General features: G+C 29.7%; 1 protein-coding gene across 1 annotated transcript; it reads right to left on the bottom strand.

The window, feature by feature from the left end:
• Positions 1–8,273: 8,273 nt before the first annotated feature.
• On the bottom strand, positions 8,274–10,852 carry LOC123923454 (bidirectional sugar transporter SWEET3-like). Its single transcript, XM_045976144.1, has 6 exons — positions 10,737–10,852; positions 10,583–10,619; positions 10,233–10,455; positions 9,544–9,705; positions 8,779–8,898; positions 8,274–8,672 (listed from the first exon to the last, which is right to left on the bottom strand). Exons 1-6 carry the CDS (start codon positions 10,771–10,773, stop codon positions 8,466–8,468), a joined length of 786 nt encoding a protein of 261 aa, XP_045832100.1. The 5' UTR covers positions 10,774–10,852; the 3' UTR covers positions 8,274–8,465.
• Between the last annotated feature and the right edge of the window lie 10,263 nt (positions 10,853–21,115).

The following is a 21,115-nucleotide window of genomic DNA, read 5'->3' as shown; positions in this document are numbered from 1 at the left end:
AAATTTAGGGATTTGAATCGTCTTCGATAATAAAAGCACACAGTTAGCCATCGTTTTAGATCTCCGCCGTTGATCTATAATTTAACGGCTATAATTGTGCAGTACAGATTTTCATAATTACTTACAGTTTTAAATTTCAGCCGTTCATTGTAGACCAGACAGTGCGTTAACACGATTACTGCATGGAATCCTTTTTCGTAAATTTAGGATTGATTTATTCTCATCCTCTCTTAGTTATGTGTTTTGATCTACTAAAAAAAATGAACAAGCGAGATATACAATTTTAAAGTTTTACACATCTCCTTGATTCTCATAATATTGGGTTCGACGTCAAGATACATTTGAGTTGTATTTTATGCTATGTCGAATTTGATGTCAATTTCAAAGTATCCAAATAACACAAAGAAAACAATAATATCATGTTAAAATCATCAATAATGTGTGCATAGTATAGTAGTACTAGTAGTACGTGTACTGTTTTTTTGCTACGATATAATTAACGTGTACATTAGTAGCATGGTATATGATCTCATTTTATTTTATCAGAAAAAAGTACCACAAAAATGTTTTCCATTCTTTTATAGTTCTTACACGATCGATGAGATGGCAGTATTTGAAAATTGTGACTCTGTGTGTCCGAATATGCTGGGATCTAACTATAAGTTATAATAGTATATACCTTTTTGAAAATGATTCTGATTTTTGGTTAAACTTTTTTTACTAAAAAAAATATAGTAGAAACTAGTAAGAGACCTGCGCATTCGCGCATCCGCACATATCGTAACGTAACGCTACGGATCAAGTGGAGAATCAGTTATATGTGTGCCATGCATTTTAATTAACTAATAGGAGTATATTACAATTTTTAATTATTTTACAAAAAAATATAGTATATAATAAAATTAACTTTTAGACATTTCCGTGAATGATGTGTTTTAACAAATTTCTAACATGTACATTAAACATTTATTTGGGACCAAAGGTTCATGGGTTTGATCTCAGTCAGCAGGGTTGAACATTGGTCGAATTCATGCTTAAAGTACCAATTTTAGACAACCGAAGAGATAGAACATAGAATCATCTCCGATTTTTTTTTGAGTATGCTTAAATAATTTATATTTATATAAACTGAAATTTATCAAAAATATCCGCAACTTTGTTAGTCTCACGATAAGCATATTATTAGAATTTTGATAACAAGTTAATGTGTATAAACAAATATGGAGGGAAAAAAAATCAATTCTTTAAATAATCTCAGCTTATGTTTACTATTACGGATTTATGGTGAATATGTCAGAATCACGGGGATCTATCGTCATCTTTCAAAAGCTACACTTAATAATTTCTGTATAAGTATGAATCGATGGATCGCCGTGATTTTGACATTGTTATCGTGATATCAATCATACACTTAATATTTTGAGACGCTAGTAATTGTTGGTTAGTAATTGTAGTACTTTTTAATATGAGTAGCCATGCATGTGATTCTGAACTTAATATGATGTCAGATAATTTGATCATAAGCTAAAGAGGTTGTGAAAATTTATAAATATATATGTAATGTGACAACATAACACCATGTGAGATATAGTTTGAAAGGTTTTAAATTAGAATGCTCTCTGTTGTATCTCTCACCCAAGCACATGATTTTGGTGATAGGCTTCTGCTTCTATAGTCTAGTGACTCAGATATCACCCAATTGGAAATTAAAAAGGCATAGATAAGATACTATATAGGATTCTTACGGATGTTATTTAAATCTTAGCCACAAGAAAAGAATGTCGGTGTTAATTTTACAAGAATCACTTATCTTAATGGGATATGGATAAATTTATTGAGGATTAGGCTCTAATATATGATAGCAATATTACTAAGAAAACTTGTGGTGTGGTGTGTGGTATAGTAACAATTTTGATGATGAAGTTATTATTTTTCTTTTAATAGATGAAATGATAAATAATTATCAATTCACGTATTCACATATATAAAGTAGAGAGACCGAAGTTCGAACCTCAGTCATGACATCCGACCTAATAATTTTGACATATTTATGGACGATGAAATTATTATTATTAACCTTAGCATATTTGGCATTTTGAATTCTTTGAATTTTTTTTCCGTACAAAACAATTCTTTGAATTTTATTTTTAGCACAACGCTAACCCAAATAATTGAAAAACTCAAAAGCTTAAACTCCTAGGGTAGGGTGCTGTCAAATTAAAGAATTGCAGATAATTTTGTCCATATTTTACAAGTATATGTAGTTAAAATTCTCGATAACTAATCTATGTAGAGAAATATAGTTAATTAGCAGAGTTTTCCTTCCAAGACAATTTAGTTGTTCAATTTTATAAAAGTCAATCAATTTAGTCGTTTAAATTTATAAGAGAATAATTTAGTCAGATAAGACTATTGAAATTAATTTGTATGTCTTTTATTAATTTTGATGAATGTTAACTAAATAAATATTTATATAGATTAATATTTTTTAATTTAAACATTAAATTGATTAATCCTTACCATTTTTTAATGACTAAAAGTCTAAAATACATATTTACTCTAACAAATTGGTACGTATAAATTGATTAATTTTTCATAATCTCATTTTTTTTTTTGACACCATTTTTCATGCTTTCTAGTTTCTATGTGACTTTGCTTCTGCATCACATTTCATCTTGATTGAAGAAATTAATGACAAAGCTTAGAAACATGACGAGGGAGTAGAGTAGCCACTTATTTTTTGATGTCAAAATCATCCAAAACAGAATATTTGTCCCCAAAAAATAATACTTCTACATTATATAAAGCAATAAGAATTCCATAATTCCCATTCCTTTGGTGAAGGAAGAAACAACAAGAAATAAAAAGAAGCAGTTGTTGTCTTGAAAACGATGTTAATCCAGGTGTTCTGAAAGTTGTTTGGTGACTCTTTAGTGACTAGAGTGTTTATACGAAGGTTCTTTGCTAACGAGTGTTCGGGGCATCTTTTAAGTATTTCATTTAAAGAAAAATTTTATTAAAAAAATCAAACAGTACAATTTTCAATGCATTGACTTTACGCATTTCCATAAAAATTCAATAAAAAATTTACTATTTAAGGTCTTAAAGAGTGTCACAGATACGCTCGTTAGCATTTACCTTATATGAATTACATGTTGCATGTGAATTTTTCTAGTTTACATTTTTGTTTTTCACATGTGAACTCACTAATGTATGGAAACATCGTTTTGATTAAGTTGTAGAAATGTTTTTTTTAAAAGAAAAATTAATTAATTAATTACTATACATTGACGGTGTAACTTAAATACTTGTTATTATTAAGGACTAATTAACAAAAACTAAGAATAACACTTGAACCCGGGTTCTCCCGAAATCCGTCATTTTGATGGAGCTCATTAACCACTTGAACTCAATATATAAAATAGTTTAATTGAATACATGTATAAAATAATTTTACAGTTGTATACAAATTACTACATCATTACTTAAAATATGACCTACCAAATTGAAACTTATGCTCTAAATTTTCTCATACTGAATAGATAAAACAGCTTAATGTAATTTTTAAATTATGAAATTCTGTTGGGATTGTTGTTTTCGGTTGGACTATATATCTTCATCATATGCTTAATTCCATTCAATAAATATATTGTACATATATGTTGTTGTTGTCTTTTTTAACCTTCCAAAAGAATAAACTCTGATAAATAAAATCTTGATGAATTTTTTTTTTATTTAAATAAACATGCATATATATGCTTGTGTATGAAACAGTTCTATTTTTTAATTTGGAAATAATGGCATCACTTATATCAAAGAAAGGTTAACTAGGTGAAGAGTGTGAGCTAAAAAAATTGTGGGGATACTTACACCTCATGCCTTAACTGAATAATATGCATGTGTTAATTTGTGGTCCTATTATATGTCACGAGGTACTATGTGGCAATTTTAATTTGGTTAAAAACACACATATTAAACTTGTGCTTATAAAAAAAAAAAAAAAACACATATTAAACTTGAATAGTAGTTTCAAATATATGTGGAATGAATTATTCAACTACTATTTAAATTTCCAAAGAATGAACCCCACAAATATATATTTATTTTTTTGGAAATATAAATGGGTACGCACGAGTTGAATGAAAAGTAGGGACTAAAAACATTGAAGAAAAAAATTCCAGGGACTAAAAAATATGAAAAAATCTTCAGGAACTAAAATGAAAATTTTAAAAAACTATAGAGACCATAAACATATTTAGCTCATTTGTTAATAGCAATGTAAGTAGCTTAGAGAGAGTCATTTTTAAAAGGGGAAATGCTTAATGTCCCGAAACTTTTATCCCGACTTATTCCCGAAGGCATATTTATTTAAACATGGTAACAATTATATACACCACACCCCCATGTTTTCTGGCCTGTCCAATATTTAATTGGTTGAATTATGTTTCGGGAAGTTTTCGAGATGAATTCAGTCGGTATATATAGCACCACTCTTTTAAAAGCGGTTGTCAAATAATCGTAAATATAATTCTGATAATGATTATATGTATGAGAATGAGTTAGGCACCGTCACTCTCTTGTCAACCTATAAGTCATTTCATCCGGCAGCAAGCTCATAGAGTTGCTATCAAGTTACAATGTTTGTATTTAAGTCTAATAACTCAAATACTTACTATGATCCCCGAGTTGATTTCTTTTTCTTTCTACTACCTTTAATAAAATCAAACGAGTATCCTTTACTAAAAAAGTAGACAAAAAAAAAAAAAAAAACACTAACACCATCCATGGACAATCTTTATGAATGATGTGAAAAATGGTCGTATCATACTAACTGGTGCTCCTAAGGTACTGGTTAAAGATATCATAAATGAGTAAATTTTACATTAAAAACAATAATTTTATATTTTATAAATATATTTTTTTGAAAATATATTTTATAAATATTAATTACACAAAGTTGTATTATAACATTTACTATATTCAGTTTTCTTAACTAATATCCCGGGGTATACCTCGGTATTATCTCTTTTTTTTATAAGCAAAATAGTATTATAATAGAGTACAAAGGATACTCAATCCCTTACAATGCAAAGCAAATTATAGTATGCTTTGAAAACAACCATAAGGATCGAAATACCACTAAAAAAAAGACAACAAAGAATGGCGTTTGGATCGATCACTAAATCAAACCCCAGATATAGTTTTAATATTGTCCAATATAGAGACGGCATTAGACATAGTCCCATTGAAAATCACATTATTCCTAAGCTTCCATATGCACCAAGTGGTAGCTAACCAAATCAAATGTCTAATATGATTACCTTTTTTATATTTAATCATATTTCCGAAGTGAATAAAGTGATTTCATCCTTCTCCGGTATTATTATTTTCCATAGGTAAGGGTAATTATAACTACCCATCTTAAGAAACTACTTCTTCGTTCGATTCCCGACTCCCTTACTTGTATGTGTAAGTTTATGATGACTTTGTCATTTCGTTTATGTACTAGAAAAAACTACTTCTTTTCTCATGCATTAAATATGCTCAACATATTTTTCCTTAGAACGTCTACTATATATTCCCATCATTCCTGATTAATGCAGCTTCATATGCTTTCATTTAGGTTTTCATTATTAAGCGAAAGATTATACCTATACCTATATGGGGTTAGGTTAATCCTACTTTACTAGTACCAATAGGCCGCATGGGGGAATTCGAAGCACTATAATTAGGAATCATCAACATGGAAAAACTTTGAAAAACTTTGTATTAAAAATAGAAAGATGGTCGAAACAAAAAAATATCTATTTAACAAGTTTGGCTCCTATACCAATGAATTCCAATGCACTGGGCAATAATGCATTGGAAGACTCAAAAGATTCATTCAATATATATATATATATATATATATATATATATATATGTTGATTGTTCTGCAACTGTATCGTCCAAAAGAAAAAAAGATTTATGAGAGATCTAGAAGAGTCCAGATTTATAAGCAAAAACATCATTTTTTTTGTCGCAAATTATAAGAAAAAAAATAATGTTTTATCATTTTCAAGATTTACTTTTATTTATTCTCAAAAAATTAAATACATATTGCATTTTATTTATTTCCAAAATAAATACAGATTTGCAAATTTCACAATTGTGGCTTAATATGACGGTTTTATTTTTATTTTTTAAAAAGTAAATATTTAATATTGATGTGACGGAAAATATGGATGACAGGTTCGGTTCTTGGATGGAACACTTTTTTGGCCAGACTTTACTTACCTCGCGGCCGAACTCTGGATTACTAGGGCCCCGTTCCCCTAAGAACCGGAGGATTATAAACCAAAAAAGGTAATTTACTACAAGAATGACTAATAAATTGAAGTATTAAATTAACATAACTAGTTAACCTACCTATAAATTTTGATCTCCACAGTTAAGGCATGAGGTGTAAGTATCCCCACAATTTTTTTAGCTCACACTCTTCACCTAGTTAACCTTTCTTTGACATAAGTGATGCCATTATTTCCAAATTAAAAAACAGAACTGTTTCGCACACAAACATATTATGTTTATTTAAATAAAAATAATTCATCAGATTTTATTTATGATTTGGCTGAATTTTAAATTATCAGAGTTTATTCTTTTGGAAGGTTAAAAAAGACAACAACATATATGTACAATATATTTATTGAATGAAATTAAGCATATGATGAAGATATATAGTCCAACCTAAAACAAAATCCTAACAGAATTTCATAATTTAAAAATCACATTAAGCTGTTTTATCTATTCAGTATGAGAAAATTTAGAGCATAAGTTTCAATTTGGTAGGTCATATTTTAAGTAATGATATAGTAATTTGTATACAACCGATAATGCAAAACATGTATTCAATTAAAATATTTTAGATATTATTTTTAAATTAATTTATAAAATATCCTTACAAATATCTAATTCCAGACAAATATCTATTGTGGACGAGTTGAGATGATTATATTTTTCCCTAACACACTAAAATTTTAACTGGGCCAATTAGACATTAACATGTTATTGGACGAAAACAAACTCTATGTTGTATTTGATTATTTTTATCATTTATATTTAGATTAACCACTCTTCAAAAGGTAATTTACTACAATAATGACTAATAAATTGAAGTATTAAATTAACATGAACTTCAATTTTAACTAACCTACCTATAAATTTTGATCGAGTCAATTTGATAGTCTCTATCCTATCATAGATTTCCAAAAAATCTAAATGATATTGAAATCTGATTTCGAATAAAATTATTCTACTCACCAAATTCATATAATTTCACGAAGAAAAAAACGCTAAATGGCACAGTAATATTCTGTTAGGAGAATTATTTCCTAACCTTTTTGCAAAAGAGTTGCGGCCGAACTCTTTGATCGCCGATAGATTGTCTAGCAGTAGAGAGAGTTTGGTGTGACAATGGGAGTGGCGTGATGCTCTAACGCAAGCGGAGGAACTTGATTTACTCAAGCTTAAGGAGTTGATGTTGGAAATTAACTTGAATCCGAATTGTGCTGACAGGTGGCGATGGATTCCTGGTTCTACAGGTTCGTTCTCGGTCAAGTCTTGTTATAATTTTATGGTACAATTTGACTCGGCTGAAAATCTTAATCCATCAATGTTGGAGGCTTTTAAAAAGTTGTGGAAGAATGACGTGCCCTCGAAAGTGAGTGTTTTTGGTTGGCGTCTTTTATTGAAGAAATTACTAACGCGGGATGTCTTAGCTTCTAAAGGTATTATCACAAATCCTCTTGAAACTTGCTGTGTATTCTGTTTTAGGCATGTAGAGGATTGTTCTCATATTTTCTATCAATGTAAGTTTTCTCAATTGGTGTGGACCGCCATTTTCAAATGGTTGGGATGTAGTATAACCATAGGCGAGGAAGGGCTGAATCACTTTTTTAAGTGTGGTGATCTTGTTAAGGGACATCGTGTTCGACATTTGATTTGGTTAACTACTAACTGGTGCTTATGGAGATTGAGGAACAATATCATATTTCGAGGGGAGGTGGCAGATGTATCTATGCTGATTGATAATATCACGACAATTTCGTGGATTTGGTTTAGTGGCAGAGCCGGTCGCAAGTCCACTTTTTCTTTTGCGGATTGGTGTACTAATCCTATTGTATGTTTACAAAGCATTTAATCTATTGACTTGAATTGTAAGGGTTTGAGTACCCCTTGTACTCCTTTATAATTCAATATTGCTTATAAAAAAAAAACGAAGAAAAAAACGCAACTGACAAAAATATAACTTTAACGGAAGAAGCAAACTAACTTGAATTTATGTAATGAATACATCCATTAACAAATTAGATGTAACTAATAAGAACATAACTTCACTTTTTTTTTTGGAGGGGGAGGGGGTGTTAATTAATAAACAAACATAATAAAAACTAGTGAAAATCATCATCTTAGGTCTTAGAACATTGTCACACATCACAAGTTGTGTTTTTGTCACATTCATTTCCAAGTTTCCCCTTTTCTAAACCACCCTTTTCCATGTCCAAATTCTCGAGGTTTCCAAGCTTATGAAGATCCACTTTGTTTGGTTCTTCAATAACAACTTTTCTTTTCCAATATTTGCAGTGGAGAACCAGCTGTAGGATTCCTAAGGGAGTTCCAATCACACTTGGTCCCTATTAAAAGTAACAACATCATTGTCAATAAGATTATCTTGATAATTAAATTATTATTATTATTATGTTAATTTCAATTATCAAATTATCTTAATATTACACTAACCGCAACGAATATATCCCTAATGAGAAGTCCATATGTAAGCCACAATACACTTGCTAAGAATGAACACAATGATAAGGGTAGTGGCATGAATTCCACACTCTTTGTTTGTACCACTTTCTTCTGCAATAATCAAAATCAAAATTATGTAAGTTAATGAATATAATTTAGAGGCACCATATTAAAATAAAATATGAAGTTACACCCATTTACTCACTTTTTTTTTCAATTTCTTTTTGTGTAATATTTTTTTTAATTACTATATGGAAGAATATATTTTTTCAAAATTGTTGGACACAGGCAGAAGGCACGCTAAAAAAATCCGATCTTTCAACAGTAAATATATATGAATATCTTTTTTTTAAAATTCAGATCATGACTTTTCACGTTTTAGTGACTGTATCGGAGATGCATTTTACACAAAGTGAATAGTATCACCAGACATATCAACTTTTGACTATTGATCTTTTTTGTTATATTTATATTTAAGATTAAAAATAGTATTTGATAGCAGATCTAGGTCAATGAACGAACCCGATTAAAATTTTATAACTGAAAAATAATTTTAGAATAATGATAATGTAAATGACAAAACTATCCTCATAATTTAAGTGAACAAAATGAGTGTATTTAATTACTCCATTATGTATATGAACTATGCTCTGTTCTGTTCCCCTGTTTTTTTTCTTTCTAGTGGTGCCTCTGTTTCCTTTTGTAAACAGAGAGATTGCATATAAAATTTGAGTGGAAGAAAAAGAGAAGTCTCACCATAACAATCAAAGGGGAAGCATACATTGCTATTGAAACCCCCAAACCAATGCTACCAACAAGTAACTTTCTGTGACGATGATCAGGGAAGGCAAAAGCTGATGCAAGAGCAATGGCACAGAACCCTAGAAGAATTGGTAAAGCTACCATAGCTACCTTCACCTGTAAAAAAATTCTTCATAATTACTTTCACAAAATACTTAACTTTTAATTATGAAGTTCTTTGATCCATATATGTTTCTTAACTCACATGTTTCTTTGATCTACTTTCATACTTTATTTCTTTCAAATTTAATGGTATAATATAATATTTTTGACTAATGAAGAAATTTCTAGTTGAGTTAAAACAATCAAAATACATGAACTCTTGCATTCAATTTTTTTTTTCTCAATCTTCCGGGTCTCAGGAGAATGAGAGCTCTGGTGATCTGAAATTCGGCCAAAAAGTATAAAGTCTAGTAAACAATTCTTCCTTCTAAAAATTGAATTTAGATTCTTCTGAACAGTTCATCCTAAGAGAGCTCATGAACCACTTAAGCTTGTTTATTTCATTTCGTTTTTCATTCAAAATTTTCATTTCATGCAAATATGACAAAATATTGATAAATTTTCATGCACACAATTATTATTTTCTTAGAATAATAATGAGATGTAAAATTTGGTGAGGTATTTTACTATTTTGTACATACCTTTCCTTTGGGTGTAGAATACCAAAAATAAATTAGAACATAAGCTAGCTCCAAAACAATCCCAACTCCATTAACAGTAACAAGAGGAAAATTTTCCCACTGGTAGCTAACTACTGGCAATCCATACCAAGTGAAAAGGAGACAGTTCAATAATGCTATGATATAAGGAACACATGAAAATTCCTCAGTGCTTTTTTTCCTTATGACCCTTTTGAAAGTAACACTGCAAAATCAAATCAAGAAGAAGAAATTTTTTTTCAATGATTCATAATCTTTAAATAGTCGGTCTTTGGGCTGGATACTGAATTTTTTTAAAAAAAATGAAAAATTTATAATGTTATGTAACATACATTGGTGCAGCATAAAGGGACACTGAGGCAACATTTCCTGCAAGAAATTAACAGTTAAATAAGTCACTTTTTTTTTTGTATCATAGTAATTAATAATGCATGATAATGTTAAGAGGGTATGGACTATGGATTATGGAATGGATTGAAAAAGTACCAATAACAGCAACAGCCAAACGAAGGCTTTCTGCCATGTTGAAGTTATTTGCTCTCTCTAGTGATATGAGATGAGATGAAGATATTTTGTAATGGTGAGTGAGAAGACATTTTGAGGATGCTCTATTTATAATACTTTTTGAGTACTATTCAACACCTAAGCTAGTAGAGGTATGCTTAAAGTATTAAGGTAAAAAAAAGAATATGAAAAAAGAATATAGAGAATTTAATTAAAAATAAAGGTTCTTAGTTAAACTTGAGAAACTATTCTTTGACAATGGTTAAAACTATGGTTAGTTTTAGAAGTCCTATATCGGAGATGAGTTGGCCTGAACTAGAGTTTATAGATAAGAAATAATATTCACTTTACATGTCAATTTTGTAGGGTTGAATTAAACACAACTTTTAATTCTAAGACTTATAACCATATAAAAAGAGGGTACATGTTTATTGTGCACAAGTCAGACAATTTTTTTTACCGTGTATAATTTTTTTCACCGTTGGATAAATAAATTTTATAATTAAATCAAATAAAAAATATATGACATATTAATTAAATAGCAAGACTCATTGATCAAATAGTGAAAGCCATATAAGACAAGTTACTCTTTGGAGTAAGTTGACCCCTCTAAGAATACCTTTTTAGAATTACTCTTGCTTAATAGTTCTTTGCAGACATCAAATTTTACTTATTCAGTTGTTAACAAATAGTCCTCTTTTTTTTTCGTCAAATATAATTCTTATTAAGTAGATCAAATATAATTTGTAAAGTTCATTTATTAAACATATAATATACTTTTTCAAATACAACTTCTTTTTATTTTATCACATAGGGTAGTATTAGATATCGACTACAGCTTGGTCATGAGTCAAATACATATGAGACAAAATAGAACATTAGTTGATTTTTGAAAACCAAAATGGAACCTTTTTATTTTTTTTGACAAACAATGGAACCTTTTTATTTAAAACCTTCAAATTGCAGGTACTTCGTGTGAGACACTCCCTAAAAAATATAACAATAAGATTGTATTTATAAGTATCTCATCAACTCAAACTCGAATAAATACAATCTTATTGTCATATTTAAGTAGTATATATATTATTATTAATTATTATAATATACAGATTAGTACTCTGTGTTAACATCTTATCTTAGTAAATAGTAATATAACATCTTGTGTAATTTAAACATATATCGACCTACATCAATTTATGACATGTTTAAATGTATTATTAAGAAATAGAATTTAAATAAGATATTATATAAAATTATCTAAAATATCACGTTAAATTAAAAATAGAACACATTGACATATTACTTAATAAATTTTTAAACAAACTTTCAGGATTTTGGAATTTCAAAAAAGCTAGGTCGCCTCAAAAGTGAGCATATATAATAAGTAAGTGAGATTCTTGTCTACTCCCATTTTCTTAAAATCAAATTTGTTTGAATTTGCTGTTTCAACCAAAAAAAAAAAATCATTTTTTTTATCTATCTAAAACGGTGAATCTGGACAATATTTTTTTTATTAACCTTTTGGTTTTCACGAAAAAGAAGTTTCAGAAATTCAGAGTTAAGTAAAATTTGGCTAAAAATTGTTTTCATAAGAAATTCAATTCGGATTCTTACGAACGATGCATTCTAGGAGTATATCATTAAACACTTGAGCCTAATGTCTTGGTCGACAAATCAAATTTTAAGAGAGGGGAAAGTGAGGGAACACAGGAAAAGCTTTTAATAAATAAGTTTAATTGCAGTTTCGATTCCCATATTTTCACTATTTTGCATAATTGGTTTTTCCATTTTAAAATTTGACAGTTTTAATGTCTCCATTAAATCCTTTGTCTAAATAATGGTGATACGACATATTTTAAATTAAATTTATAAATAATTTTCTTACAACTTCATCAATTTTAATATTTTCTCTTCATCAAATCATATACCACATCATTTAAAATATATCACATCATCAATTTTTAGGTGAAATATTTGATGGAGGAACTAAAAATATCAAATTTTGAAATAGGGGAACCAATTCTACAAAATGGTAAAGATATGAGAACCAAAACTGCAATCACGGTTAAAAAACAAGGGATTTGCTTTTCACACCCCCTAAAATTCCTACGTCACCCCCTGAAATGACCAAACTAACCATCTCACTTTCTAGGATGCGAGCACTTTTCACACTCTAAGTAGCGAGTGTCAATTTTTTTAACTGAAACTCAACGTCTGCACCCCCTAGATGAAACACAGTTCGCTATTTAGAGTGTGAACTCAGTTTACACTTTAATTAGTATATATTATAAAAAATATGGCCACCATCTTATATCATATTTTAATTTGCCACTGCAGCGGTTAAATTTAGAGTATCAAGGGGCGCGCATGTATACGGGGGTGAAAAAAAGTAAAACTCAATAAACAATACTAGGTCAGTGATAACTCACTTTATGTGATGTTTGTTATCCTTATTTACTTTAGTTATTGTCTGACCATAAGGTGATCATTCAATGTTTTGAGTCATTTTTATGTATTTTGAGTCTAGTATGTAAATAGGACATAATTGTAATCCTTCGTCCAAAAAAAGGCGTTCTGGTGATAACTTGAGTCAAGACAAACCACTGGACCTAAAGCAAGACAAAAAGGGTTCAGAGCTATCTCATGCTAACTATAGTCAAGACCTGAGTTCCATACAACAAGGATTGCGTGGAGTCGCATGTGCAGTCAAAGCTCGATGTATGTTGTGAAAGAAGACAAAAGCACTACAGGACGAAGCTAAGACAGCTGGCAGATTTCTCATGTGCAGATTGTACTGTCTGCTGTTATCTTAAGGGAATATGCCTTATTCTTTTGGGATGTCTTATTCTAAGTGGTTAGGGCCCATGATCCAAGATTGATCTCTATATAAAGGAGCCAATAATCCTAAAGCTGTATGGCATACAAGAGAAGAAGTGCTAGCTTGGAGGCAGAATACCTAAGTTTCGTGGAGAGCTACTTGAGCCACCGCCGCAACTCTGATGCAGTTCCGATAACTGGAGGCGCGACGCTGCTGACTTGGAGGTTGAGACATCATCTCTAGGTGGTCGTGTTTGTAGGTTTACATTTCTATTCTCATCTGATGTGTAGATCTATTCCTCTTGTTATTTGGGTTGTAAAGCTCATCATGAGCTAAACCTCTTGATGTTGGAATTATGTGAACTTCAATGAAAGTTTAATGTCATTTATGTGATGTGTTGCGTGTTGTTATGCTATTTTGGTTCATTTGTTATTTTGTTATATATTTGATTCTGAGCTTGATCAACTTAGGATTAGATACAAGTTTATTATTATGAGACATCTAATAGTAAATGGATTGAATGAACTAATATGGTTAAATAGAGGATAGACACATACTTCTTACTTAGATATAAGCCTTGAGGCCATAGTGATTTAAAATAAGCAAGATCTTTTCTGAACTAAAATGAATTAAGCGTGACCTAGACATAAGACCCACCTTATCCCTCATTTTATTATCTAACGTTATAGACATACACCACAAGGAAGCTTGGTCACAATAGTCTTGACAACACTTATCACACACATGCATTAAACCGTAGTTGAACTGATTGATTCCAACAACTTTCCAACTCCTGTCATCAAAACCTATTTTCATTATTGTCATTTATATTCTCTGTTATAAATATCCAAAATGATATTTTATTACCTTTATGCTCATAAGTTAAGAATTGACTGAATACGAATTGAAATTAAGTTCCACTCGCAATCCCTATGGGAACGATACTCTATCTTATTACTTTTCTGCAATTGACTGTCTATACTTTCACAATTCTTACAAAGCCGGAACAGTCAGGCCCATAGCTAGCATTCTTAAGAAACCAACTTTACAAATCTAATGTCTAGTCTATTTTAACCTTAGCTATGAGCTGTAATCTGAATTTCTTTTCTTAATTTCCTGTTTTAGAGGTTAATGTAAGGTAGAGACAAAATACACATTTGCTACTAACTCTGATTAGAGAATTTAGATTGGTAAATGGCACTAGATTTGCACCATCTCTTTTTGACATAATTCTTGCGTGTCATTTGAAATTTTAAGTAAGGTTAGAATATGTTTGTTATGTTCCTTCTTTGTTTTTATGGATACAATGTGATATATGGCTTATGCTTTTATGTTGGTAAAGCATTATAGATACCAATAATGCCTTAAAAAACATTACTAATTCAAGTGCTCTACTCTTCATGATGTGGATTCCATTTTCTTGATATATATGAATTCATTTGACAAGCAACAGATTAATTATTTTCATTGGAATTGTACGATTGGCTTCCTATGTTTAGAAAGAAAACTTTTTATTTTCTTCTACTTTCCTCAAATTTTAAGATAGTAAAGAAAATGGCCAATGCAAATTTATTTCATTATTCTTGCATGAATGGGGTGTGACATAAATCCTATCATCATATATTATAATTATTACACATATTTTGACTTCTACGGCAAAAGGTATAAGTGCACATGATGTACCAATTTTAGATATACTACTAATTAAAAAAAAAAATTGCATTAGCAAACTGAATCTATATATCTATATTTATATCTATATCTATCTATCTACTATATATATTTTTTGAGAACTATTTTATAAGTTCTCGATAGAAGCGTTGAACTTGATGTGGGTGTTGTTGATGATATTAGAAACCAATGAAAGAAGCTGAGTGTAGAGGATTTGAGTATGAGGATTGCCCGAGGAAAGCTAATCCTTCACTAAAAGCTGCAAATCATGGACATCAATGTAAGGAACCAGAGCCGCTAAGTGACTAAGAGGTGGTCCAAGGGTTGAACCAAAGGAAGAAGATCCCGAGTTTGCCCGTCAAAAAAAGCCATCTTTAAGAATGTTTTTGGCCTGAATAAAAGAGGACCAAGTTGAAGAGCCACTAGAAAGATTGTCAGATGGGAGGAGAGTTGAGCGAACAACATATTTACTAGAGAGCAGATCAACCCAAAGTTTACTTAAATAATTCACAATTATTTTCTATTCAAAATGTTTCATATTTTTACTATTTTGAATTACTGTTTCATATTTTATAAAATTATTGATTTTGTCAATTTCTTTATCACACATTAATAGCATTTTTTTTAGTAAATAGGCATTAAGATGATGAGAACCCTAGAAATATATTAGCAATCTAAAAATAAGGAGAATGCATTAAGGAGGGGGACCGGACTAAAGCCTCTCCTAGGTTGAAAATCTAAAGTTGGGAGTACCAAATTTTCCCCTCCTAAAAACACCTCTATCTTGCAAGGGTATATACATTGAATTTTGAAAAGAAAACCTAAATTATCACACGTTAATAGTACTTTAATTAAAATTGACCCCAAAATTTAATATGAAAATGACCCCAAATTAATAGCATTATATATTTTTTTTTTGACTAAAAATCTGGATTCATTCATTCAAATTGAAAGTACACCGATCATTATAAATTCAATATTGCTAAAAACTAAAAAAGGCGAATCTACAAACAATCTTGCAGCACTTAGGTTAATAGCATACAACGACATCCTGAAAGTGCCTACAAATATGACAAAATAAAAGTAACCGGAATCTTCATACACCCGGATCTGCAACGTTGATGTCAAAGTCTTCATCAGATCTGTAATGAAGGTAGATATGTCAATTTGAATCAACGAAATATTGTACTAAAATGAACCATGAAGAAACGCCGCACAAGACGACGACAAGCTTACAAGACAAAAAATAAAGAAGCAAATCTGTGTGGATAATCACTTATTTAAATGAAAAGGAAAGAAAAAAAACAATTGAGAGGGGTGATTTTGGATCAAAAATTGATCATAAAACCACCCCTCCTTGGTGGATGAACAACAGAAAAAACTAGGGTCGAGGGGAGAGGGGGTGACGGCTTGAGAAGAAGAAAAGATAATTAATAGCATTATATTGATTCCAATTTTATACTCCTTCTATTTTTTTTAAGTGGAGTTTTAGTATAAATAAAAACAAAAAAATTCTTCTAAAACGACATTTAAAAATGAACGGACAGATCAATATTCTTGGTTTCCTTCAAAAGTTTCTACAAAATTAAATTGACATGATTAAAAAATATTTCAATTTAAAAAAAAAATAGAAATATAACTCGGTCAAGAAAATAAATGCAAATATCTAACAATCCGTTTTTTATTTTAATTTTTTGCGTCAATTTTTTTTTATTTCATAAAACAGATAAATAAAATTTTTAATATTTTAAAAATATATAAATACATTAGTACATATAATAAATATAAATATTAAAATAAAAATTACTATGATATCGATGTTCCTCATTGTTCTCTCCAAAAACATTTCCTTCTAATCACATGACACTTTGTTGAAAAGATGAGCTCAACATTCATTTCTAGTGCAACACTTTTTGCAAGATTCATACTCTTTGTAAAACCTTCCCATCGATATTTTTCAAAATACAATAATACATCTTCCATTTGTAATTTTATGGTAGCGTCGATAGATTTAGATTGCAACTTTTTGCTGACATATTAATATATAGCAAATAAAATATCATACCAAATAACCATACCAAGCAAAAATTCAAAGTGTTCTAGTGCATTAATCAAACTCTCTGTCTCACTCTTTGTCTTTACATCATTAGAAATTTAGAGAAGAATTGAATTGTAGTAATAATAATGTCACCACAATGTAAATTGAAGAAAAATGTGAAGTACCAAATTTTTTTCAAAACAAGTAAAGGATAAATTGCTCAAAATAATAAAGAGAAAAACTAAAATAAATAAATTCAATCATAAAATTTTAAATTAGATTTTGTCCTCTCGTGTACGAAAATGAATCATTGGCTAAGTCAACCTAATAGAAACAGTACAAAAAGGAGACAATAATAATATTACCCAATAAGAGGGGATGGGATTATATTATTATATATTCTCATTCATGCATGCACAACCAATAATTCTTTAAAGCTGCTCGAAAAAACAATTGCTAGTGTGTGGAATAAAACTCATCTTAGTGAAAGGAATTCAACGATATGCCGTTGCTATAATAAGAAAGGGGGGTTTATTATACTTTGTGTAAGGTAATGCTCCAATATAATCCACCCTAAGTTGATAAGTTGTTCCACTATGCAATATCGTTTTTAAATAATTTAAGAGCTCTAATTGGGTCTCATCATAGGATTGGAAAAGGAATAAGTATTAATTAAGAAAATTTGACACCACTTTCTACCAAAAATCTTAAAACAAAAACCGACTTGGGTGTTGTGAGTTAGAAATCTCACACCAAATAAAGAAAACGCATGTTTAACAATATATAAGTGAGATAATCCATATATTTAAAGCGTTAAAGTTTTGAATGAAGATATAATATGAAATTCTCTTTATGTGGTCGTTCTTTGTTCAATACAATGATTCTCTACACATTTATATTAGATGATAAAACGAGTGTTGAACAATATTACTTCCTTTATTTCAAATTATAAAGTAAAAAATAAAATAAATAAAAAACTATAAAGAAAAAAAATAAAAATCACATGTATTAAGAAAAACAAAAACATCATAATTTGGAGTATTTTTTAATTTGTCTTTTACTTAAAATAAGTTTCATAGATAATAGAAATATGTAAAAAAAATATTTATTGGTTATGGGCCGGCTTATTGAGAAAATAGAAGAAAAAACAAATTAAATATAATTAACATTTAATTTTATGAGAATAAATGAAAACAAATTCTTAGAAAAGATAAATGTTGATTTTTTCTCTCTTATAATTTAGGACAAAGAAAATGAAATTTTTTTCTTCTTATAAATCGGGATGGAGGGCGTATATAAGTGAGATGTGATAATCCCCGACAAATCTAGAGATAGATTCACACTCGAGGGGTAGATCATATTGGATGGAAAAATGAGTGTTGATCAGTATATAAGTGAGAGAACTCACATATCTAATATCTTAATATTTTGAGTAAAAATTTGATGTCAAATTCTCTTTATGTGATCACTTTTATCCAAATGTGATGATAATTAGACTCCTCTCATGACCCAATACCAACACTTGTATAAGGTGTTTATCCACCACACTTTTTTTTGAAGACATATATGTGAGACTCTTAGCACAAACCTTTAGAATTTATGAGTGGACATAACATGAGTGACTCGAAAGCGACGACCTAATAACAAGTTGTTCAACAAATTTTACCTAAACTTTAATATTGTCATAGAAATGCAATTCAATTCAATCTTTACCTATTTTTAGATCATATCTCATCAAAATTTGGGACTTATAATTAACATGCTAATTTGCTTAAAGTTAATGTGTACTAGTCTCGAAAGGTTAATGTGATATGATAAGACACATTAAAAGTGATTTTCAATTTAAATTACTCCCTCCAAAATTGTACTAGTGGAAATGGGATAAATCATAAAATTATAATAACCGCACATTATAAGCATATGGTGGGAAACCATTGTGGTGCAAAATATTTCTCCTTTTGAATGAATGCGAACCAGCCAAGAAATTTTATAGAAAGATGTAATCCTAAACACACTTTTTTGTTAGTCATGTCAAGTGACACTCTTTGATTCTACTACTAGTAGCAAATTGGCTTAAAAACAGACTGGAAATTCAATGTCCTAAAGCATGAGCGCAGCAATTGGTTTCTGATTCTTTTCGTATGTTTGGTTTTACATTTGATGATGTGATGCTAAATGGCAAATAAGAATAATAATAATTTTTTATGACACACAGATCATATAAGCTAAGCTAGTAGCTAGCATTTCTGTTCATACAAATATTATATCCCCTCCAATGGTTTGTTTTGCTTGCAATGGGATAACTTATACAAGTGTGAAATTCAAAGCATCACTTTTTATTTTGACTTCAATTCAATGTATGTCGGCTCAATATGCTTTTATTTTTTGATTTTTTTATTCTCACCGCCAATATCCAGCTCATTGGAGCGTCTAATCCGATCCGGATGTCAATTTTGGAATCAAAGTCTCCCCCGATTGCAGTTGCGGGGGATCGAACCGTGAATCTCCATATTAAATCCAGCGTTAATCATTACTGAACCAACTAACGATTGTTTCAAATGCTTTTAGATGATGACATTAACTTTTGTTTTTTAAGTGAAGACATTCAATTTTTGACAAACACAATTTAAATTATTTTATGATATTTTAATATTAGAGATAAATTAGTTTATTTATTATAATGACCAAAAACTAGTTTGTTTCACTATAAAATTATTAGGGATTAATGTGAGTTTTATTTTTTTGTCAGAGATTGAATTGGGCCATCTGAATATTTTGAGAGGTTAAAATGAATTTTCACTATATTTTATTTTTTTTCTCTAATTTAATGATATAATCTCACATCAACTATATATGAATGAGTTCAAACAAGTCATACATTTTCTCAATGTTTTAATTTTATTTTATTTTTTGGAAATTTTGTGTCCGATCTCTTGTTTTAAAACAAGCTAGTCATACTTATGATCTCAACTATATATGATCATTAGCTTGTTTTACACCCAAACTTCAAAATAAGTGGTATCAAAATATTGATTAGAGATCATAAGTGAGATTGACCTCATGTTTTGGATCAAGTATAGTTATGTGTTATATTCACATTTGTGATGGAGATTGTTGGTATTCAAGTGTGACTATCCACATCGACTATAAATGAGTTCAAATGTGAATTATAGTTCCACATTGAGGTATGAATGAGTTTCCAAGTCTTTAATTTATTTGGTGGAGATGTGAGATATGATCTTTTGGGTGATTATAAATTGTTAATTGGTTGGATAAATGGAAATCTTCAACACAGTCTCCATTGCTAAATGTAAGGAAATTAAATTAGAATTTTAATTTATTTATACAATGATATTTAAATGCAAAAAAAGTAAATGATATTTAAATGCAAAATATCTCTAATAGTGAATTTTAATATAATATATTGATGACATGTTTAAGAGATTCAAGTCGCTTACCTCAAAGCATAAATCACTTTGAGTTTATATAGTTTAAAATAAAATAATATTTGTATTGGGGAGTTAGGAAGAGCAGTAATAAGCCAAACATTTAGGACTCCTAAGAGATTGTAATATCGCATATTTATCGAAAATCTTATGGACAAATGCCAAAAGCATCACTAGACTTACGGGTGTATATGGGTTGAAAAAATTCGGTCGAGAGATTTGATGATCCACACTAGGATCTCACTCCAGCTCCCCCACCAAGTTGAACGATGATTCTTATACCATTTATTGGAGAATCAGGAAAAGCGCCAAAAACATCAATAGGCTAAATGTTTAAAATTCCTACAAGACATTCGCACCATATTTTTACACAAAATCTTATAATATT

Source organism: Trifolium pratense, linkage group LG1 (assembly GCF_020283565.1).
Source record: "Trifolium pratense cultivar HEN17-A07 linkage group LG1, ARS_RC_1.1, whole genome shotgun sequence".
Classification (NCBI taxonomy): domain Eukaryota; kingdom Viridiplantae; phylum Streptophyta; class Magnoliopsida; order Fabales; family Fabaceae; genus Trifolium; species Trifolium pratense.
The sequence above is the reverse complement of the archived record's forward strand: the minus strand, read 5'-3'. Positions and strand labels throughout refer to the sequence as shown.